Source organism: Dermacentor variabilis, chromosome 2 (genome assembly GCF_050947875.1).
Source record: "Dermacentor variabilis isolate Ectoservices chromosome 2, ASM5094787v1, whole genome shotgun sequence".
Lineage (NCBI taxonomy): Eukaryota > Metazoa > Arthropoda > Arachnida > Ixodida > Ixodidae > Dermacentor > Dermacentor variabilis.
The window spans coordinates 204,249,304-204,273,181 of record NC_134569.1 but is presented as its reverse complement, the minus strand read 5'-3'; the positions used below and the strand labels follow the sequence as shown (position 1 = coordinate 204,273,181).

Below are 23,878 nucleotides of genomic sequence, written 5' to 3'. Positions count from 1 at the left end.
GAAACGCTTGTTTCATGCGAAGAAGAGACTTATTTTAAGAGAAAATGCGTTCTGAAGCGTCCGCGTATACCTCTAGCGCAGTTCAAATTGCCCGCCCTCCGATCGAGGAGTGGTGACGTCATGGTCTCACAGTGACGTTGCGCCGTCGGTGAGACGGCGCTCCTGCTTTTCTGCGCAAAACGCAAACGCGCTGCCAGAAACAGAGCCAAGACAGAGCCGACAGTAGCGCGAAAGCGGAACTATGGTGGCTAGCGGTAGGGAAAGCGCACGATGATAAGCTGGTTCTTTATTTTATGACGCCAACTTTGACGTTCGTTGCAATGGACGACCCTGACAACGGCACATTGGCTCGCGATGCTGGGCTCGACTTCAGCGATTTAAGTACTGATGGACGTGACCTACTGCCGAGGGCTCGCGCTGCCGGCGTCGTTGCGTACTACTACGACGGCAACTGCATGTCATGGCTGTACATATTCGCACATTTGTAGCTTTTCCTTCATGAAAACCAAATGCCGCACTCACCGCCCCGTCTTCGACCTGCAGTTGTTCTTGCGCTTCGGAGAAAGCAGGCAAGACCGACGGAACAGCGCTACGGGAAAGCATTGCTTTGAGAGGCACTCCACACGACTTCAGTAAGTCGGCGTTGAACTCGTAATCCTCTAGACGAAAGTGCAGCGAGTACACTATGCGATTTTTCGGCACTTTGCCAACGCGCTATGGCAGAGGTACGGCACTTAACGACTTCGAAGGGAGAGGTTCACTCGTTGGCACACAGTGATAAGTAACGTTGGATTCGCCGCTGCAACTGCCCTTGGCCAAGTTCCGCGGATTGTTCGCTAATCCCGCGACATCACACGGACGTCGCATTCTTGCTGTTTGTTCCAAATGCAAGTTTCGTGAGCCAGCAGAACCAGCGCAACACGACGCGATAACGAAAAAACTGAAACTCCAAAGCGCGCGCGGCGCAGAGTCGAGCGCGCAGAGTCGAGTGAAAAAGAAACCTTTCGACCATACATACTATTGAAGGGTAACGTCAAAATGTTATTTTTTTTTAGAATCGAATAGAAGTAGCCAAGTAGCATTTTCTTCCGTCTTGTAACCTAATGAAATGATCTTTTTAATACGAGTAGTTGAGTACTAGTGACATAAATTGTGATGAGGAGTGCCTTCGTCATCGGGCTAGTACCGGAATGTCGCTGGAGGGTCTCAAATAGTGTCATGCATTTACCTCAATTTCTCGGTTACTAAAGCTCTGTTCGCGATTATATTGCCGCCTTAGACGTTCTAGAGCATTGCTTTATCACTTTACCTTGACTTCATAGTAACCTTTAGTGTCCCTTTAACTACTGCATGAGTAGGAAATTACTTACTGCACCGCTGAAACGCGGTGCAAGTGTTACATACGAATAGGTTTTCCCGGTGTCCTGGGAGAACGAAACGCGACAGAGAATTTAAATTTACGCGAAATGGGGAGCATGTCATGGCCCGTGCATGGGTCATGACCACGGTGTAAGGTCATGACATGTCATGACCCACGCAAAGGTAAAAGGTTAAAGTGCGTGTTTTGTTTGCGGGTATCAAAAATTGATAATGCACCCGTTGAAAAAAAAAAAAAAAACCAGCTTCGCTGGAAATTTACTCGCCCTGGTTGCTTAGTGGCTGTGGTGTTGGGCTTTTAAGCACGAGATCGCGGGATCGAATCCTGGCCTTGGCGGCCGCATTTTGATGAGAGGGCGGGGGGGGGGGGGGTGGGCAAAATGCGAAAACGCCCGCGTACTTAAATTTAGGTGCGCCTCAAAGAACCCCAGGTGGTTCAAATTTCCCGAGTCCGGCACTATATAGGGTGTGCCTCATGCATAACCAGATCGTGGTTTTGTCACGTAATGCCCCAAAGTATTTCGCTGGAAATTCGCAGTTCAGCAAAGTCGCACAAGTCAGCAGCATTTTTGACGGCAAGTTGGTCAGTGCTGCGCATGACAAATTGCGCAGCTACGTGATCACGCTCGAGTGTGCAAACTGCACCGCACAATGAAGGTGGCCACCACGAGGCCAATGCGCAAGGCGGACGCAGCATGGCCCCTTCCGGGCCGTGCTATCATTTCCTGCCTTTCCCAAGCGCGGACAAGTGATGGGCAAATGTACAGAGTAAAAGTATAGTGTGCGCACACCCGAATATCGCCGGCGTTTGGTTCTCTCTGTGTTACGCCTGTCTCGGCACTTCACAACCGCAGTTTAGTCGGTCTCGAGCGCATATGGAAAGATTTGCTGGCGCGTGTGCTGCGGGCCACCTCGCCTTCCAACCCCGTTGCAACCGTTATGAACAAATGCGGACTTCCGGTGCTTCAAAACATCCGGTCGTCAAATTTGCGCGTAGAGGATGTTGAGGCTCAACCATGTAGAATGGGCGATACAGACCAAGCTGAATGCTTGCACACAAAGGGACAGTATTAAATAGTGTGTGTGTGTGTGTGTGTGTGTGTGTGTGTGTGTGTGTGTGTGTGTGTGTGTGTGTGTGTGCGCGTGTGTGTGTGTGTGCGTGTGTGTGCTGACAACTTGGCCACGTGCATTTCTCAAGTGTCTTCTGTCAACCCACGCAATTCTGTACTGTACCGAATGCTATTACACTGTAAAATAATTTACATCCTGAAAAGTGAAAGAGGGTGTAAATGTGTCTATAACTCACCCTTAGGGTGTTATCTATATAATGGACACCCTAAGGGTGTGAGTTATGGACACATTTACGCCTTTTTTCACTTTTTAAGGTGTAAATTATAACAAAGTTACTGATTGATCTATTGAGTAGATTCAGATTAGACTGACGCCATTAGTGTATGTATTTCTTTACTGCAGTGGATACGACGGCAGCACCGCGGAGTCCTCGTGGCGTCGTGGTTCTTTCAGTTTGTCTATCAATTAGCTGAACCTGAACGCGCGGCCAAGTTATGGGGTTTATTTATTTCATACTGTGAACCCTGTCATCATGGTAGGGAGGGCAATGCTTCGAAAACACCGACACACAGCACACTGCGATACACACAATTTCTCTAATACGCTATAGTCATTCAACAAAGGAAAATACTGTCACGTTGTAATGACAGCTTCGTCATTACAAACAACAATACAAACAGTTTCGTCATTCACAGTGCCGCTACTAACTCTTTATTGGGTGAACTCGTGACCCTAAAAGCAAGTGACACTTAAAAGAACAACGATAGCGGCGAACACAGTCGGCGATCGTCGAAAATCTCATCATTGGGTCAAGCCCGTCGGCTTTTATTCGTGAGTCATAGAATGTTTCAGAGTAATCGCTGGTGCCCGCGAGTCTTAGAGAAAGCATAGAGAAAGAAATTGAATTTCTTTCTCTATGGAGAAAGTACTACAGGATTCGCGTCGCGCATACAATCAGATTACGCAAGGTCCGGTGACAACAGACGACGGATAGAATCATCGATAGCATTCGAGCAACTTCCGATAAATTCAGGCGCATCCTGCGCTGAGCGATGACGTTTAATATTATTTAGCCGGTGAAAAGCGCTCATCCGAGAAAGATAAACGAGTACACGTGTCAATGCCCCCTTCTTAAAAAGCATCGCCCTGATACTACAAACAGGAGAGCTGAAAGCAAAAGCGCACTTCGTGAAGACAAAATAAGACCAAATAAGACTCCGTAAGACCATTCGTCTGCGGGTGTCATTCAGTTGTACTTCTGTGGCTTCTCTTGCTGTATTGCAGAATGGCTTGGGTGAACTCTCCTGGAAACGCTGTTCCTCTGTCGGTGTTGAGCACCTCTGGGGCACCATGTCCCAGCAGGATGTTCTCGACGAATTTCGCCACTTCGGCTGCACTACCTTTCGGCAGGACTTTCGTTTCAAAGAAGCGGGTGAGGTAGTCTGTCGCCACGACGATCCACTTATTCCCGTATGTTGACGCCGGAGAGGGTCCCAACAAATCCATTCCTATTTGCTGAAACGGCCGACAAGGAGGCTCGATCGGCTGTAGTGATCCCGCTGGCCTTGTCGGTGGTGTCTTGCGTCGCTGGCAGTCACTTCATGTATTTACATAACGGGCGACGTCGGCGGTACGGGAAAACCCGAGGTGCCTTGCTCTCTGATCATCACGCCGAGCGTGCAGGACATGTTGCCGGAGTGCTGCGGCACAGCGAGAATGTAGTTTGCGCGGACTGGGAAGAAGTTCTTTACGAGGGCGTGGTTCTGTAGCGAAAATGTAGACAACCGGTGCCTCAACACCCTCGGGTGAAAGTCGGTCTTGCCTTCCAACTACTCAGCGAGGCTTCTTAGTTGCGGTCTGCTCGCTGCTGTTGGCGGAGTCGTCGACGCTTATTGCCCCAGAAAGGTGTCCTCGTCTTGGTCGTCTTACGGTGGCGGGTCGATTGGGGCGCGAGACAGGCACTCGGCACCAGTGTTTTCGTCGGGATTTATCGACTGCGGTGACGTTGAATTCTGGCTATCTAAGACTGCACCGTGCTAGGCGCCCTGAAGGTTACTCTAAATTTGATAGCTAGAACAATGCGGGATGGTCGCTCACGAATCTGAAGGGCCTACCACATATGTATAGGACAAATTTTTGCGGTAGCCCAAATGATGCCCTGACTCACCCGCCGTGGCTGCTCAGTGGCTATGGTGTTACGCTGCTGAGCACGAGGTCGCGGGATCCAATCCCGGCCACGGCGGCCGCATTTCAATGGGGGCGAAATGCGAAAACACTCGTGTACTTCGATTTAGGCGCAGTTAAAGAACCCCAGGTGGTCGAAATTTCCGGAGTCCTCCACTACGGCGTGCCTCATAATCAGGAAGTGGTTTTGGCACGTAAAACCCCATAATTAATTAATTAATTGATGCCCTGACTACACAGGTCAGGTAAATCACGAATTAGACAACGAAATCGGCGAGGCAGATCTCGAAAGTAGGGCAGTCCTACAGAAACTCAACACCAAGTCGGCGCCCGGACTAGACGGGATAACGAACAAAACGTTAAGGAACTTGGACGATGAGTCTATAACTTGGTTAACAGAATACATTAACGAATACTAGGAGGCAGGGCAGATTCCGCATCAATGGAAGACGGCACAAATCGTTTTAATATTCAAACCGGGCAAGCGACTGCAGATTGAGAACTTGAGACCCGTATCTCTCACTTCTTGCGTGGGGAAACTCATGGAACACGTGGTCCTAGCGAGGATAACCACCTACCTCGAGGACTGGGACGCGCTCCCACCCACAATGATAGGATTCAGGAGAAACGTCTCTGCGCAGTACGCTATGTTGCAACTAAACCATCAGATCATAGAAGATCCGAGCAGATCGTCATAGGCAATTCTCGGGTTGGACCTAAAAAAAGGCCTTCGATAACGTAACACATGCAGCGATACTAGATAGAGTAGGAGAACTAGGACTGGGAAAACGGACGTACGATAACGTGCGCAATTTCCTAACGGGCAGAAAGGCAAAGATCACGATAGCAGACCTAGTTTTGTAGGAGATCGAGGTAGGAAGCGCAGCTATACACCACAGGCATCGGTATTGTCGCCGCTGCTATTCAATCTGGTGCTAATCGGGCTGCCGGCTAAGCTACAAGAAATCGAGGGACTCAATCATACCTTATACGCAGACGACATCACCCTATGGGTGAGAAACGGAAGTGACGGGCAAAACAAGCGCTTCAAACAGCCGTCGAAACAGTCGAACGATATCAATAGAGGGGATAGGGCTCACCTGCTCGGCAGAGAAATCGGAGCTCTTGCTGTACAGATCGACTCGCAGAGATCGCAAACCAGGCAACTAAAGAGAAGATCTCACTTAGAGAGAGGAGATACAGTTAAACACGGCCGATGCGAAACCCATACCCAAGATCGACAGGATCAGGGTATTGGGGCTCCTCATCGAAGTCAAGGGCAACAACGGAGAAATCCTCAGAAGACTGGAGTGAACTGTAGCGCAAATCATGAGGCTAATCAAAAGGATAGTTAACAAACACAGCGGGATGAGAAAGAAAAACGCGATGAGGTTAATAATTCGTCATATATAAGCAGAATACTTAGCGCCGTACTTGAAATGGCAGGTCGCGGTAAAAATAAAACTAACATGTCTCATTCGGAAAATATGCAAACTAGCCATAGGGCTATCGATCAGCACCAGCACGGATAAGATGCTACAATTAGGCCTACACAACACCATAGAGGAGCTCATTGACGCGAAATGTACGGCACAATACGACCGCTTCTCTAAGACTAGAGCAGGCAGACGCATCGTAGAGAGACTAGGCATAGGTGATCACACACAGCACGGTGTCAAGGTGGACACCCCAAGACAGACGAGGGAGACAATGGTAATACCCCCATACCAAAGAACATGCAACCAGAACATGATAAGGACATACGAGAGAACAGAGCGAAGGAGATACAGAAATTCGGCAGCGACAAGGACGCACTCTTCGTAGACGCGACTCGATACATTTGCAGACGGGGGTTTACGGCAGCCGTAGTCGATAGCGAGAAACACTGTAAGACGTGCGCGACGATACACACCACAAATAACGAGACAGCGGAAGAAGTAGCCATAGCGCTCGCAGTAGCTCAGCTAGACTAGCGCAACCATGATAGACAGCGACTTTCAGACGGCAGTAAGAAACTTTGGAAACGGCCGCATCTCCCCAGAGGCACTACGCATTCTCCTTGCAGGGCGTCAAGAGTGCAAAAATGAGGCGGCACACGACGTGGCTCGAGGGCTCACGGACCGAGCCGCGGTCGCAAGTGACGCCTCGGCACCCTCCGGACGTGAGGGCGAGGTAGATGAGTGGGAGTGAGAGTACAGAATGACCAGATATAATGAGATCACAAAACGCTATAGGTTACACAGGGGCATATTTCCGCGACCTACCCCAAAATTGACGAAAAAGCAGTATGTCGCATGGCGGAAGTTACAAACTGGGACGTATCCGTATCCTACGCTCTCGCACATCATATATCCGGATATGTATCAAACGTACAAATGCAATAAATATGAATCCAGAGCCACTCTGGAGCATACATTATGGAAATGCCGATTGTTATGTAAGAATAACGAGAACGCGGCCTACAACAACAGTCTTTACACGCATTGGGAGGCCGCGCTGCTAAGCCCCGCTCTCGAGGATTAACCAGTGGGCCGAGGATGCCGCCAGGACCCGCGAGGGCCTGGCGGGGCCTTTGGCCCTCCCACCAACACTTAGGACACATAATCAAGTTATTTCCTCGTCTTCCTCCCAAATGATGGCAAGACATTATTTTTCGTTTTTTTCTTTTCTTTGGCCTATCATGGCACCGAGCCCTACGCTGCTTGCGTCTGTATGGAACTCTGTGTCGGCGTTTTCGTCGAAGTGGGCAAGTACCGATGGTAACTGCGGGCTTCGTTTAGGCCATTGGAATGCTTCGGCTTCCGACGCTTGCCACTTGAACTCGACGTCTGATTTTGTGAGATGGGTCAATGGCTCGGCGATGCGAGAGAAGTCCTTAAAAAGCGTCTATAGCAAGCACAGCGGCCAATGAATCTGCGCATTGCTTTCTTGTCGACGGGCATGTGGGGATTTCGCCATCGCAGCTGTTTTCTGTGGGTAAGGACGGACTCTAAATTTGCTAATGACGTGGCGCAGGAACACGAGTTCTTCGTACGCGAAGCGGCGTTTTGCCACCTCGCGGCAAAGTTGGGTTGGCGTCAAAGACGTTCATTTGAAAACGGCACACACCTACTGGCACATACCCAAGTTGGCATCAACGAGATTTTGTGAAGACCAGCACAGACCCAGTGCTTCAAGTCAGAGTCAAACAATTTCTTCGAACAGGGGCACATACCGCAGTCCCGCATCTACAGTGAACCATGCCGGCGTTCAAGAGCGGAACCTATGTGCACATTGGCACATACTCAGTGACCCAAGTTCGTCCGATGGTTTGTTTCGAGCCCAGTTACCTCAGCAGAGCAGCCCGATGTGCTAACCATTCCACCGCGGACTACCCAGTGACCCGGGTAGGCAGGAAAACGGTTAGATGCAAGCAAATATACGTAGAAAGACCCCGAAAAGTGCATGAAGTACACAAAGAATTGTAACGCATTAAAGTAGTTTTGGTTCGTGATAACAGGATACCGTGCAGTGCGAATCACATATTAGTCGAGTGGTCGAGCGGCCGGATGCTTACTAGGCGGGCGTCATAAGCATTGGTAGCTGCTGGGTTATATTATCTGCCGAGCATGAGGCATGACTAGGCGTAGTCTTACTGCGGCGACAGCCTGCGTCTTGTTTTTTTGTTGTTTTCTTTTGCGAAAGATGGTGACCATATCGGCCGATTCACCTTTGTCGACAAGCATGTCTCCAATTTTACAAGCTGCAAGGGAATGAAAACCTATTTGTTTCTTCGGTCTTGTTCTATTTGTTACGGAAACTGGGTCCTTACTAATATCGGTCGCATTCTATTGATGCACCCGCCGCTGTGGCCTAGCGGCTGTGGTGTTCCATTACTAAGCACCAGGTGGCGCGATCAAATCCCGGCCACGGCAACAGCATTACGATGGGGGCTAAATGCAAAAATGCCCGTGTACCGTGCATTGGGGGCCCGTTAAAGATCAACCAGGGAATCAAAATGAATCCGGAGTCCCCCACTGCGGCGTGCCTCATAATCAAATCCTGGTTTTGGCAAGTAAAACTCCAGAATTCAATTCGTTCTATTCATGCGGCCCCTTGTGGTTGTTACTGCATGCTTTTCAGTGCAAAGAGGCAATGCCGAAGTGCAAAGCCTATCATGCATCAAGCTGGTTCACCAACCGCAGTGATCGCTGTTTTTTGAGCCACGCCACCGGCTTCATACAGAAGGCTGAAGTAGACATACCATATAGTAGACTTGAAATGCTTGAGAGAGATACTGGTGGCTGATGCATAGATTCTGTATAAACAACGATTGACGCTTAGAAATTTCGGGGTTGCATTGGGTTGGCCGTACACGAACACTAGCTCTCACGTTTCCATTCCCACGTCAAGCAATCAGATTTTGGGAAGATTTTTCCAATTCACGCTGGCAATACACAGACGCCGCTGCTCTTCGTCTTGCGGAAACTGATTCAACCAAAATAGTTCACAACGTATACACACAACAAGCGCGTCACACGTTTCCTATGCAATAAGAATTTCCGCATACTGTAGTTACTGCTGCCCCTTAGGACTGCACATTGTTCCCCTGACGACCCTGTATGAACTGACGATCACGCGAATTTCTCGGAGAGCGCGCTTAAACATCTCCAAATCGTTCGACAAAACGTGACGGCCACACGTTCACGCACTCGCTGAAGCCAGAGAGGAGGAAAGGCTTGCCCCGTGCCCTCTTCGCCCGATGAAAAGGTCTATATATTCTGACTCCGAATATGTGCGTTTCGATAGGCAGTCTTATCAGTTCGTGAACAGTTTCGGAATAATACCTTTTTTTTTGTTGCTTCGCGCTCTGGAAGAGAGCGATGCGTTTACGTCTATATCTCACCGCTGCGGCCTTATCGCGTAGGATATGTTGCAGTTGATAGCAGATTTGCCGGACGTTACCGACAGTTCTCTGTGTCCTTCGGCTCGAATTGGCGCTAGAAACATCCGCCACGTGCCTGAAAGGTGACCCTGTTTGCTGGCGAAGATTTCTCGCTTCAAGCACGCGACAACGACAGGGAAATGGTAAGTCCGCGCATTCGATTCAAGGGATTTTTTTAAAAGGTAAACGAACACTACAGAAAAAAGAATTCGAGTCTGATTAGTAATTTAGCTTTTGCAATACCAGCAAAACAACCTTTGGTTTTACCGGGACAGTAGGCTTGGTAAGCCAGAAAGGACGTCTTCTCCTCAGGCCTAGTTTAATTTGCATAGGTAAAGACGGACTACGTTGTATTCTGAAGGAGCCAAAGACTGAACTTAAATAGCTTCAACAATTTTACCGAGCCATGAGGGGCTCAAATATACGAGAAATATTTCAGAATCCGCGACGTCACACTGTCGTACTGGCACTAGGTTTTCGGGGAGAAATTCAAGAAATGTCACTTTGACCTTCACTTTCTCTACTAAACTTCAACCTATTATCGCGAAATTAACGAAAATAGAGTTTAGAAACAATACTTCGTCAGCTGTACAGGTTTATTGTTTCCTCTATGTGTCCCCTTAAGGACTGGTCAATATAGACAAATTAGGGAGAAAATTCACAAAGGTTTTTGTTCGTAAGTGAACTATTGACCGACCATCTTCGCTAATGATGTCCATCATCAAGATCGGTTAGAATCTGTACTTACGATCAATCTTTGCGCAAGATCTTTTCGTGAATGTGGGCCCAGATATTTGTTTTGGCAGGTCTTGTTCACCCCAGCAAAGTGGGTTGCTTCGAGGCACCCGGCAACGAATATAGCGTGAAGGCTCTTCGAACAGGTTGAAATATTCCTCTTCGCATACTATACACAGGTATTGTGGTATACGACAATTTGCTGTTTGTTTCTCATGCTACATGACATTATAGATCCAACCTTGACGCTTGATAGAACAAGCGGTGCTGCCCTAATTTTTGACTATGTCGCAAACGTTAGACAAAAAAGTCGCCAAATTTCTGAAAAAGTTTGATGCAGAGTAGCTAAAATTGTCCCTAAAACTTTTTGTTAAAATTTTATGTAACGTAAGCATTTTGGAGCACTATAAGCTAACGTGGCATAAATAATTTACCGAAACGTCTCACGTTTCTCTAAGGTCCATGTGGGTGAGTAATAAACAAACAATTTAGCAGCAGCATGAAGTGTGATGATTTTACCTTATTATTATACTTGCACAACAACTCACAAGGACAGCTGAGATTCGGCGTTTACCTTTAGATACAGAGGTTACAAATGCAGCACGATTCAATTGACCAATATTACTCTAGTTTTGCTAGCACGCAACGACACTTGGTTCCCCAGATTATCTTTCCGAATTTTCTAGTTCTCCGCGCTCAGGAAAGAAAAGCTGCATACTGTAACACGTACTTCGTCGAATGATAACACGGTGATGACAATTACGCGACATTTTTGCAGATGAAATGCTACACTTGCGACCTTTAATCAACGAAAGCTAATCGCAATACCGATTTGTCCAAAAGCCATAACAGAAGGAAGCAGTGTCTTCAGAATCGCGTGATAGAGCCCAGCCGCTACAATATATATATACGCCTCTGGACTGTCGCTCTCTCTTATTATTCACTTGCTGCGTTATAAACCTCACCTTCGCTTTGACCGCAATAGATTTTGGTAAATTTATTTACTGCTACTCTCGCAAATGCCCACCTATCGAACGTGGAACTGCAGAACACGGAGCTTTAAGACCCATTCAAATAGGTTTCCTAAAGAATTAAACAAAAAAAGGTAACTTACATTTTGTGACCGCATTGTAAATCCTGCGAAGGCAACTATGCTGTGAAGCACAATGTAAGGGCAACCGTTGCTTCTTCGTGGTCATGGTCAGAGTCCACGCGTCGTACATACAATCTCTGCCGCTATAACATGTAGCGTTTGAACTAGAAAGTACGCTCTAGAAGATTATTTTCGAAGCAACTTTACAAACTTTGAAATTGCTAAAATGTCACCAATTGTTCTGTCACGTCGCTAAAAGTCACCGGTCACTAAAGAGAAAAACTCGTAATCTAGAAACGGAGTTGCTAAAAAGGCAATACTGAGCACAAGGCCGGTGCACTTAGATCCATGACACCATGCTACCGCGCCCGACTGCCATAGATTATAACGGGCATGCTCCCGACTAAGCCACGCCGGGCTTAGCTGCGAAAATTTTGGTCATGACGTCATAAAGCAAAGTGCACAGGTATGCCATCTAGGAGGCGTTGGTACATCGCACAGACAAAAACAAATTGTTGCGCTCTTGAGACCTTCACACAACCGATACATACTGAAGGAGGCGGGGGGCTAAGCTCTGCGTGAGGCTAGGGCTGAAGGCGAGCTCCGGATCTAGCCACACAGAGTCGTTCCGTAGTACTCCCCAACCCGTAGCGCGCGTAAACGCAGCTACGTTGGGTTCGGGCGAATAAGGCAACCATTGGTGTCAACTCGAACAACGTTTATTGCTACAAGCAATAACTAACGCTTTCAGAGCGAAGTCCTCTCCGTGATAAATAATAGACAGGCTTGCCTCGTAGCGTAGCATAGTCAAACAAACCAGGTCACTCACAGCATCCGGCAGGTTCGAGGTCGGGGCGCCAGAGGGAGGTAGTCTACCCCGCTGACGCTGTTTTATACCTTTTTTTACCTTTGTAAGGGGAAAGGTATCCACTCGTGCGTCGGAAACTTTTCCCGCGAGTCGGGGGGGGGGGGGCGAGGTTGCGCGCGTCGCGAGAGCGAGGGAGTACTGAGAGAGGGCTTAATGCACCTTTCTCTTGTCTGCGCCGGCTCTCGTCGCGTCCGCAACGTGCGAACGCGGGAGGGAATGGACGCGTGTGTTCCCTACAATACACACACACACAAAAAAAACCTGCAGATAGGTGCAAGCAGCGACTTGGGCAGAAAACGACTTTCGTCGTCGTCGTAGTCGTCGTCGTCATCATCATCGTCGTCATCATCATTTCTTTGCTCTTAAAGGCCCCTTGCTGGATACAACACAGGGGGGGGGGGAGCAATTTTCGTGCATGTTTACATTTATTAGTAGTGTGAGTTGTTACACAAAATGATAAACGAATAAGGAAGTTCTGATACATTAGAGAGAGCTAGAAAGGGAGAGGAAATGATAAATGAAAGGCAGGGAGGTTAACCAGGACGGAGCCCAGCTGGCTCCCTACATTCGGGGAAGGGAAAAGGGGAGGGAAATGTTGAGAGGAGAAGAGAAAGTCCACTGCGGATATCGCCGACGCGGTAAAGTTTTCTGAGTGTCACTCAGTCCGGAAGCTTTCAAATATCGCGGCAGCGATTTTGTGGCCTTTTGCAGCTCCGACATGCGGGGCCACGGTCCCAAGATCTTATTCAAGGTGAACGGTTTTCTAACTGATTTAGAGCTGTGCAGAGCTCATGTCTTTCATTCTCAAAAATGGGCAGAAGCACAATAGGTGTTATATAGTCTCCTTGACACCGTAGGCATTGCACTCGGCGATGTCAGCCAATCCAATCAAACACGTTTATGTATTGGTGAACGCGACGCCCAAGCGTAAGCGGCACAGCATTGTTTACTCATTTCGCGAAAACCCAAGTAACAGCCGCTAGTTGCATAGATGGCTCGAGGGAATGCAGTCGATGCTCGGTGAAGTCAAGTGTGTGCCACTTCTCTAATGTCATACGGTGCGCTAGCTTGCGTAACTTTGGACTGGGTCACTCCTCAATAATGGTAAAGAAACAAGGTTTGATCCTTCGTGCGCTTTCCTAATAGTGTAGTCGGCGAGATACTACAATGACCCGGCAGCCACTGAAACACGACGTCGTGTACTTTTGCGATCATATGATGGTGCGTTTCTGGTATCTGCGACACGAGCTGTTCACAGGACCCGTGACTAAGAGCTGACAAAAGCCATTGTAGGGCTGCATTCAAGTCGCAGAATACCGCGCACCGATTAGCCAAGTGGTTGTTAATATTGTCACGTGGTAGTGACGGTGAATAAAGCAGCAAAACTGTGAATGGCGAAACTAGTGTTTTATTGGGCGGACCTGTGCCGTCAAAAGCAGGTTACACTCAAAGGACAACGATAGCGGCGAACACAGTCGGCGATCGTCGAAAATCTCATCTGCCGGTCAAGCGCGTCGGCTTTGATACACGAGTCATCGAAGCTTCCAGAGTAATCGGTGGTAACCGTGCGTCTTCCAGAAAGTCCTACACAATTTGCGTCACACATGCAATCCGATTACACAAGCTTCGGTGACAACAGAACCCTCGATAACATTCCAGAAACTTCCGATACATGCGGGCGCGCGTCCAACACTCAGCGATAACATTTCTTAAACGGTGAAAAGCGCTCACCCGTAAAAGATAAAAAAGTGCATGTGCCAACGCCCCCTCTCAAAAAACATCGTCCAGATGCTACGAATATAACGGGAGAGCGAAACACGGGACACTTATTAAACAAAAGTAACAAAGCAACAAAGAAAAAACGTACACAGTAACAGAGTCCGAAAAAGAAAGTCCAAAGTTCATCTATGCAAAGTCCCAAAGTTAGTTACCTCTAGTAGAACGGCTTAAGTCACGCAACATGGACTACTTCAGGGCGGGAGCGGCGCCGCTGTGTTTGCGAAATGCCGTCTGGCACGACCGCATAGTCGAGTGCGCCAATGCGTCGGTTGATCTTGTAGGCGCCGAAATAACGGCGTAAAAACTTCTCGCTGAGTCCTCGTCGGCGTATCGGGGTCCAAACCGAAAAACAGTCGCCGGGCTGGTACTCGACGTAGCGTCGTTGAAGGTTGTAGTGTCGGCTGTCGGTCCTCTCCTGGTTCTTGATCCGCAGGCGGGTGAGCTGTAGGGCTTCTTCAGATAAGTGGCGACGTCAAGGTTTTCTTCGTTAGTGACGTGCGGCAACATGGCGTCGAGGGTTGTAGTAGGGTTCCTGTCGTAAACCAGCTTGAACGGCGTGATCTGTATTGTTTCTTGCACCACCGTGTTGTAAGCGAAGGTTATGTCCGGCAGGACAGCAACCAACATCTTGTGCTCGACGTCGACCTACATTGCTAGCATGTTGGCGAGGGTCTTGTTCAGGCGCTCCGTGAGACCATTCGTCTGCGGGTGGTAGGCAGTTGTCTTCCTGTGGCTTGCCTGGCTATATTGCAGAATGGTTTGGGTGAGCTCTGCTGTAAAGGCTCTTTCTGTGTCGGTGATGAGGACTTCAGGGGTACCATGTCGCAGCAGGACGTTCTCGACGAAAAATTTCGCCACTTCGGCTGCGCTACCTTTCGGCAGAACTTTAGTTTCAGCGAAGCGGGTGACATAGCCCGTCGCCACGACGATCCAGTTATTTCAGGATGTTGACGTCGCAAACGGTCCCAACAAATCCATCCCGATCTGCTGGAAAGGTCGGCAAGGAGGCTCGACCGGCTGTAGTAATCCCGCTAGCCTTGTCGGTGGTCTCTTGCGTCGCTGACAGTCTCGGCATGTCCTAACGTAACGGGCGACGTCGGCGGTCAGGCGCCGCCAGTAATATTTTCCCTGTATCCTTGGTAGCATTCGGGAGAATCTGAGGTGCCCAGCAGTCGGATCGTCATGTAGGACGTGCAGTACTTCTGGACGCAGCGCTGACGGAACAAGAAGGTAGTTAGCGCGGACTGCTGAGAAGTTCTTCTCCATGAGAAGATTGATTTGAAGCGTGCACGAAGACAGTCCGCGCTTAAAGGGACCCTGAAACAATTTTGACGATTTTGTACAAACGTACTGAGTTGTCAGAGTAGGTCCTTCTGATAATTAATTGCTCCACATAAAGCGTGTAATTTATTATAAGGTTTTAAAAATGTACATCGCTGCCGATCGCAGCACACTGTTGGCGGAATTTTCAGCTGCCCCTACCCATACGACGTAAATCACCCAATTGACGTCAGTAGGGCGAGCTATGTGATCGGCTGCCCAGGGCGCGTCATCGATAATTTTTCCACCTTTATGGTGAACAAATGATGTTCGTAATAGTTGGAATGTTAATTTGTTTCTGTAAAAAGAAAGTAACGGAAAGAGAATGCACAAGAACAATTTCTCACTGCACTTAAGCACTTTCGGCAAAGAGCAAGCATCGTCTCCTTGTGTTACAACGTTCTCCATTTTGACGAGAGCTCCGCGGTCAGAGTCGGTCTCAGTCTTTTTGCGACCACTATGATTCGACTTTGTTGCGTTGTGGATTGCAAACGTAGCGACTGGCAATATGTCAAGCTGCGACATCGTGCCCATCTGCAAGGCAGCAGACGAGCGGACTGGCTGCAGCGCATCAGACTGCCGCCATCTGATCGGCGCCAGGATTTGCGCGTTTGCGGCCGTCACTTTACACTGGAAGATCACTAACGCAATAGCGTTTCGTGAGTCCGGTATTAATCATGGTAAACGCAAGCGCAGCGGCCAGGGCCTGGCCGTTTTACCGTGTCGTCGTTTCAAGGAGAAACGCAAATGTGAATGGTCTGCACGGTGCAGCCACCTGCTGGTACAAAGCTCGATCACCCACAGTAGTGGTAACGAAATATATTCCTTTTTGCTTCTAGCATCAATTTTTCACAGGAGTGTAATCGCTAACACGTTGATTTTGTAAATGTTTAAAATGTTTTACACTTGGTTAGAGCAATATTAGCCCTTTGTTTGGCTGGTTAAGCTCTGCGCTAACGGGTGGCTGGACCGTGCAGGCCGATCAGGCCGCTCACGTACGTCTACGCTAAAGTTCCACGCTACATCGATAGCTCTCGCTTGGGGTCGACTGCCGAGCAGCTGGCGGAGAGTTTCGAGACACTTCGCGCGCTCGCTCCTAGAGAAGCGGAAGTCGACGACACGACGTGCCATCATGACGCATAGCCAGTGAAGGCGGAGCTTAGCCAACACCATCTAGAGAACTTAAGGCCTTCTGGCTGTACCCTCTGCCCCTGAACTACATCACGCAAAAGAGACCCACATAGAAGTTCCATGCAGCGTGCTACGAAGCTGCGAGCGGCGCACCTCTGTTGAAAATGAGACGCGGAAGACTGAGTGGGCGACGACGGCGATAACAATTAGATTAGTTACAGGAACCCTGCCGCTCCATGGATAGCCTCGGGGTTAGAAAAGTCCTGGCATGCTGCGATATGCTTCCGAGCGCACTTCCTTTCTGGACGTGAACTGTGACACTATTGAAGTTGTCTCTGCGCTTGTGCTCCGATTGCGGTTGTGTGTCCGGCACATTGATTGCCGCGGAATGTGGATTACGGTCATGCCAGGATTGCCTAATAAGTGATGCATGCCCAATTGCTGGAGCAATTACAAATCGTGGCCGAAAAATCATGCGTTCATGTTTCCGCAAGATCAATGACAGAATATTGGGTGCCAATGCTAAGGCAAAGAAGAGAAAAGCTGAAATTGTGCGGAATAAGGCATCTGTTTCTTTGTAAATAGTTGCACGAATGTTTTGTATCTGCATTGTTAAACTCATTTGAGGTGTTGTAAATATGTGGACTGCGGTACTGTATGTAATAATGCCTCGAAAGCGAAATTATTCTTTTAGAGCCTAATCTAGACTGGAATAAATACATAGGTCCCGAATGTGAAGAAGGGCACACCAGTGAAGTTGTCATGAGATATGTGTTATGGTGCAGTGCTAACATTTTGCTGAAGATCTTTTGTGGTCGCAAGAACGGCAAACTCTTTGGCGCCGACGATAAATCAAGGCAAAGAAGCTACTCTGAAGAACAGGGCAGCACTGTGACTTTTCAATATAAGCCATGCTCCCTGTATTCATTTACCCGAAATTCGTTCTCAATCCTAAGGTTGAACCATTTCATTTTTATGGACGGGCTTTTTAATAATGCAGTGCGTAAATAGTTTTGCATAAATAAAATAATCTTGGAACACCCTCTGTTCTCTGCGGCCATCTGCTCAACTATGCCTAAAGAAACAAGAACTCCGCTCTGGTTAACGTTGCCCATAAGGGCGCGATCCCTTCATTCAACCCGTTCCCCTTGCACGCCGCCGGCCTCTTCTCCGTGACGTCACTCGCCGAGAGCTCAGGTCTTCTCTTGGCTAGCTGTGTTGTCTTAGCCCCTATCACTCGATCAGCGAACTAGTTGAGGAGAAAATGCATGACTATGGCGGAGGGTAACTCGTAATCGTCCGTAGCTCTCTTAATATGAGACGTTTCACACCAATTGTGGCGCGAATGATCAACGTTAGCTGTACCCTACGCCTCTACAAAATTTGTCCGAACCGTTCCAGGGACCCTTTAAATAACTGAGGGACAACGTCGGCATTCCCTTCTAAACACTTGACGAGGCCTTTAGCTCCGGGTCTGCTCGTTGCTGTTCAACGAAGTCTTCCGCACTTATTATTCCAAGGAAGGCGTCATCATCCTCGTCGTCTTGCGGCGGCGGGTCACTGGGGGCGCGTGATAGGCAATCGGCATCAGTGTTTTCGTCCGGACTTGTAGATTATAGTGATGTCATATTCTTGAAGTCTGAGGCTCCACCGTGCCAGCCGTCCTGAAAGGTCTTTCAAGTTAGCCAGCCAACACAACGTGTGATGGTCGCTGACGACTTCGAATCGCCTGCCACATAGGTAAGGGCCTCATTTTGCTGTAGCCCAGATGATGGTGAGGCATTCCCTTTCAGTCGTACAATAATTGCCTTCCGCTTTTGACAGCGACCGGCTAGCGTAAGCTATCACCCATTCATGTCCGTTTTTCCTCTGGTATAGGACGGCATAGAGGCCTATAGGCTACTGGCGTCAGTGTGGGTTTCGGTATCGGCGGTCTCGAAGTGCGCAAGTACCGACGGCGACTGCATGCGTCGCTTGAGTTATTGAAATGCGTCGGCCTGCGGCGTTTCCCACTTAACTCGACATCAGATTTGGTTAGATGTATCAGCGGCTCAGCGATGCGTGAAAACTCCCTGACAAAGCGCCTGTAGTAGGCACACATGCCAAGGAATCTACGCATTGCCTTCTTGTGGATGGGCTGCGAGAACTTTGCGATGGCAGCTGCAAGCCTTCTGCAGGTCACGGTGCAGTCCAGATTTGCTGATGACATGGCCTAGGAACAGGAGCTCATCGTAAGCGAAGCGGCACTTTTCCGGCTTCTGAGTGAGCCCTGATGACTTGATGGCCTCTAGTGCTGTTGAAAGCCGCCTAAGATGATCCTCGAAATTCCCAGCGAAAACGACGACGTCATCCAAGTAAACAAGACAGGTCTGCCACTTCAATCCTGCTAAAGCCGTGTCCATCACGCGATGGAACGTTGCAGGCGCCGAACACACTCCAAATGGCATAACCTTGAACTCATAGAAGCCGTCTGGCGTGTTGAAGGTGGTCTTTTCGCAATCTTCTTGGTGGACTTCTATTTGCCAGTAGCCAGACTTGAGGTCCATCGACGAGATGTATTTAGCGTTGCAGAGCCAATCCAATGCTTCGTCTATACGTGGGAGCGGGTAGACGTCCTTCTTCGTGATTTTGTTCAGTCGACGATAATCGACGCAGAAGCGTAGGGTTCCGCGCTTTTTCGTCACGAAGACTACAGGAGATGACCAAGGGCTTTTCGACGGCTGGATGATGTCGTGCAGCATTTCGTCGACTTGTCGCTTAATAGCTTCACGTTCTCGCTTCGAAACTCGATAAGGACTCTGGCGGAGTGGTCGAGCGCACTCTTCGGTTTTTGTGTGATGCTTTGCAACTCATGTTTGTTGAATCATCGATGACGTCGAAAAGCAGTCTTTGTATCGTCGCAAAAGACCTCTCAGCTGTTACTGTTTACTCAGGAGGAGACTTGGATTTATGTCGAAGTCTGGTTTGAGAACTATGGTCGTCGGGGTAGGTGCGGCAGAATCCCAGAGGACAAACGCATTGCTGGTTTCCCCAATTTCCTCGATGTATGCGATCGTCGTGGCCTTGTTGATGGGCTTTAGCTCCTGGCTGTAGTTTGTTAGCATCAGTTTCGCTTGCCCTCCGTGCAGTCGAGCGATCTCCTCCCTCTTGCGACAAAAATTTCGCGACCGAGCAGTAGAGTTGGTCACCCTCGATGACGCCTTCTACGTCTGCGGGTGTTTCGCTGCCAACGGAAATGACAATGCTGGAGCGAGGCGGGATGCTGACTTGGTCCTCAAGTACACTCAAGGCACGCTGACTGGAAGGCCTCTCCATCAGTATTGCTTGGTCTGTGGGCAGCATTATCGACTACGACTTCAGGTCGATGATGGCGCCGTGTTGGTTCTGGAAGTCCATGCCGAGAATTACGCCTTGCGAACACTTGGATAACGAGCATTGCAAGTTTAGCTCCGGTCATGAACTGTAATTCTTGCCGTGTAGATTCGCGTCAGCGTTATGAGGTGTCCTCCAGCTGTCCAAATTTGAGGGTAGTCCCATGCAGTCTTGACTTTTTCAGCTTGGCGGCGAATAATCCACTGATGACGGAGTAGTCCGCTCCTGTGTCTACTAAGGCTGTGAGTGCGTGGCTGTCGAGAAGCACGTCGAGGTCGGTTGTTCTTTGTCTTCCGTTTCAGTTAGGTCTTGCCGTCTGATCACGGCTGCGTCGTGTTGACGTGTGGCTGGTACGTCGCGTCATCAGGCCATTGGCCGGTGCATTCTTTGCTTCCAGACTTCGCCGTGATGGCGGCGTGGCATTGTTATGTCGTCGAGATAGTCTCTTCGGCGTCTTCGGCGGCGGCGGGCGATCTTCGTCAGTTCGATGAACAGCAACCGCAGCTCCATCGGTTGCTGCTTTTCAGTCCATATCAGTCAGCCCATATCCAGTTTTATGGATATGGGATGACGGACGACGGAATTGCGGTGTTACTAGGGCTCTGGCGCGGGCACAGACGGGGATCTTGACGGCGGGCGACGGCGGCGTAGGTCATCGCTTTCGGCACGAGAGGTGGCGATTCAGGATGCACTTCGAAAACGCCCAGTGACCGTTGAAGTTCGTCCTTGACCATGTCAGTGACCGAGGACAACTGAGGTTGTGACGAAGGTAACATTTTGCGCAGCTCTTCGCGCACAATGGCACTGGTGGCCTTTTGGAGGTCACCGGAGCCCAGTGCTTGGACGGCACACTGTGGGTTGAGCACTTGGCGGTCATATTGCCTAGTGCGCATTTCCAGAGTTTTCTAAATCTTTCAAGAACTCAGCTACGGTCTTCGGTGGGTTGAGGATCAGTCCGGCGAAAAGTTCTTGCTTTTCGTCTCGCATCAAGAAGCGGACTTTTTTCTCTTCGGACATTTCCGGGTCGGCGCGCCGGAAAAGACGGGTCATCTCTTCCGTGAAGATGGCGATGGTCTCATTGGGTTGTTGCCCTTGGGTTTCCAGCAGAACTTCAGCCCTTTCTTTTCGGACGACGCTCGTGAAATTCCTCAGGAAGTTACTGCGGAACAGGTCCCGCGTTGTAAGGGTGGACTCCCGGTTCTCCAACCAAGTCCTCGCGGCATCTTCTAAGGAGAAGTACACGTGGCGTAGCTTATCCTCAGAGGTCCACTTGTTGAAGGCCGAGATCCTTTCGAAGGTTTCGAGCCTGGTTTCCGGATCCTCCAACGTAGCTCCACGGAAGGTAGGAGGCTCTCTGGGTTGTTGAATCCCGATAGGTCACGCTGGGTCTGCCATTGTGGTTGTTGAGTTGGTCATGGTCTTCCTGGTCGTATCTGGCAGAAGTCCGTGCTCTCGTGGCAGTCCTTGCAGTCTGCGGCTAGCTCGCTGGTCTTGGGCGACGTTGATGTTGTCCTCGCGCTTCGGGCTGGATTGCGGCTTTGCGGGTGCGTTCGGTACATGAACGCACTAGCACTTCCACCAGATGTAACGTAGTGGTGACTGTGAAAAGCGCCCACCCATAAAAGATAAACAAGTTCACGTGTGAATATGAACTAAAGTCAGGGACAGTCATCTTGAGTGGACGTGAGTAGAACGTGAGTGACTGTCGCCCAGTGTGAGTAAACGTTACTGTACTGTATACGTGTGAGTGAGTGCCGGTGAGCTGCAGTGAACACAAGCATCAGCGTGAGTGGGCGCCGGTAAGTGTGGATGTTCTTTGGTGAGTATAAGCGGTCGTCAGTGCGAACCTAAGTGATCGTCAATGAGTGTGAGTGCACATTACCGAGTGTGAGTGTGTACATGCGGAGCGCCGTGCGAAAATGTTGGTGAGCGAATGTGAGCGTCCGAGTAATCTGCAGACGTATGCTGTGAAGCCTCAGATCGCCCTAAATGATTTGCTATTGCATCTTTTTTTTTTTCTACGAACAAGCCTCTGTTTCGTATCGCAGGAGGTGTGTGATCCCTGACGTCATGACACAGAAGGTGGTGACGTGAGAGCAGATAATCGTTACGTTTTGGCACTCGCTCGGCTTGCTCGGTCGTCGGGCCGCGCGACAAGTAGCTGCACTGTAGGTGATTGAGTTATGAGGCATGGAACGACTTTATTCATTTACGTAAGAAAACCAACGCGTGCGTCACACCGGGCGCGGCACCATGAGCTGGAACCCTACGTGCTTGCCCTCTACCTCCTCATCCCCCATCGCCCTTTAGGACCACAACACTGTCAAGAGAGAAAAAAAAAAGAAACGACAATCGCAGGAACATCATTACATGCCAGTTAGCGGAAATTCGCAACAGTAGTTACGTCTGGCGTAAAACATTTTACGTGACTGGTGACGGCTTTGCATCGGTCAGGGCAGGAGAGCTATGTCACAACTGGCGCGCTCATCACCACAAATGACGCGTACACAAGAGGCCGTGACATGCCTGTGGCTTGACTTTAGTTGATGCTCCGTTTGTCTTGTTGTGCGTCTGCGTGAAACTGATCTGAGGTATGCACGTCTGTTTGGAGTTCGGAATAATGCCGAAATGTAATGCACTTGTTATCCGCACCTGCCTGTGAAACTTTTCCTTCCACGTTTCTTTCTACTGTTCCAGAAAAGCACCGAGTACGCTGCGTGGTGGCTGGTTGTCACTTTTTCAAGCTCCATAGTCATAAACGGTAAGCACTGAGTAATTCATCAAACGCAAAGGTTCGTGCGCGACAGGTTACAGTCGCAGTAAACCTCGTTCGAGACAATAAAGTACTAAAAGTAAAGATTCCACACGCACACACAAAAGAAACCCTAAAATACGATATACGTCAGGTGTTGCCCCACATTTGTAACTTCATACTATCTTTGCAGCAAGCTCTATGTTCAACTCTAAAGCAAGGTCGAGGGGCGAAGCCAAGTTGTTCTTTACGACTGCATTAAACGTTGAGAACAGATTTTAGACAAAGCACTGCAATACTATTTTGGGTTGGTTTCAAATACGCAGATCTCAGCTGGACAAGAAGCTTTACAGGGTTAAGCAAGTAAGCCTACGGACATAGTTCGTTGAAAAAATGCAAGTTACTTTTCAAAAACAGCAACACTGTCCTCATCCTTAAGCAACACGCATGTGACATTTAGACCCCGTGCCCATTTGCATCGAACCTTAACGAACCTGTCGGCAGACGCAATACCTGAACGGAATACCGAAACACAGGAGATGTCTACGTTCTGCGTCTAGCAGTGGCGTTGGTAGCACCATCTCGTGACGCTTCATTCAACTGCACCACATTAGAAACAAAGGTGGAAGCTTGAGCGAGTGGGTTCATGGCGATGTCTTGGGTTAGGTTAGGTTAGGTTAGAAGCGTTCTTGAATTATGTCATCGTTTTCGCAGATGGAAGAAAAAAATCGATTATGTATATGTTCATGATTGTTACTGCCAGTGCCTTTGTAACAGCAGATGTGACTTAGAACGTAGTGCTCTAGTTGACGTTGCGTCACAAGATGGCGACATGCGCGCAACTGCGGGAGCAAGATACGTATGTGTCCACTGTTCTGGCATTCCGTTAACTGCAATACGTTTACGCACAGGTTAGTACTTTCTATTTCAGGCTCACCGTTTGTGTACATAAGCTAACTGCGCACTTCGCTCAGAAACATGAGTAAAAGAACTGAAGAAATGAGTAAGGGAGGGCAGGAACATCCGGTTTCCTACCCTACTCACGGGGAAGGAAGCTAAAGAGACAGAACAATAAATGCACTGTTTTACAGTAGAGCTCTTGCTTTTGTGACTCGGCCTGCAACGTCCGCAACAGTAGCCTACACTAGAGAACTACACGGGCCCGCCGTATAAAGCCCGCGCCCATGCCTGCATGATCAGGCCCGGCCCGGGCTTGCAGGAGCAACTATACAAGCCTTAAAATTGTCATTGCTTGGGTTGGTTATTCTAATA

At 49.1% G+C, this 23,878-nt stretch overlaps 1 protein-coding gene across 1 annotated transcript in view; it reads left to right on the top strand.

Moving 5' to 3' along the window:
- Positions 1-9,575: 9,575 nt before the first annotated feature.
- LOC142573050 (progranulin-like) overlaps positions 9,576-23,878 on the top strand; it is an 87,053-nt gene continuing 72,750 nt past the window's right edge. Inside the window, exons 1-2 of the mRNA XM_075682553.1 lie at positions 9,576-9,699; positions 22,552-22,615. Coding sequence (XP_075538668.1) covers positions 9,697-9,699; positions 22,552-22,615 — 67 coding nt within the window. The 5' untranslated portion in view covers positions 9,576-9,696. The remainder of the gene's footprint in view (positions 9,700-22,551; positions 22,616-23,878) is intronic.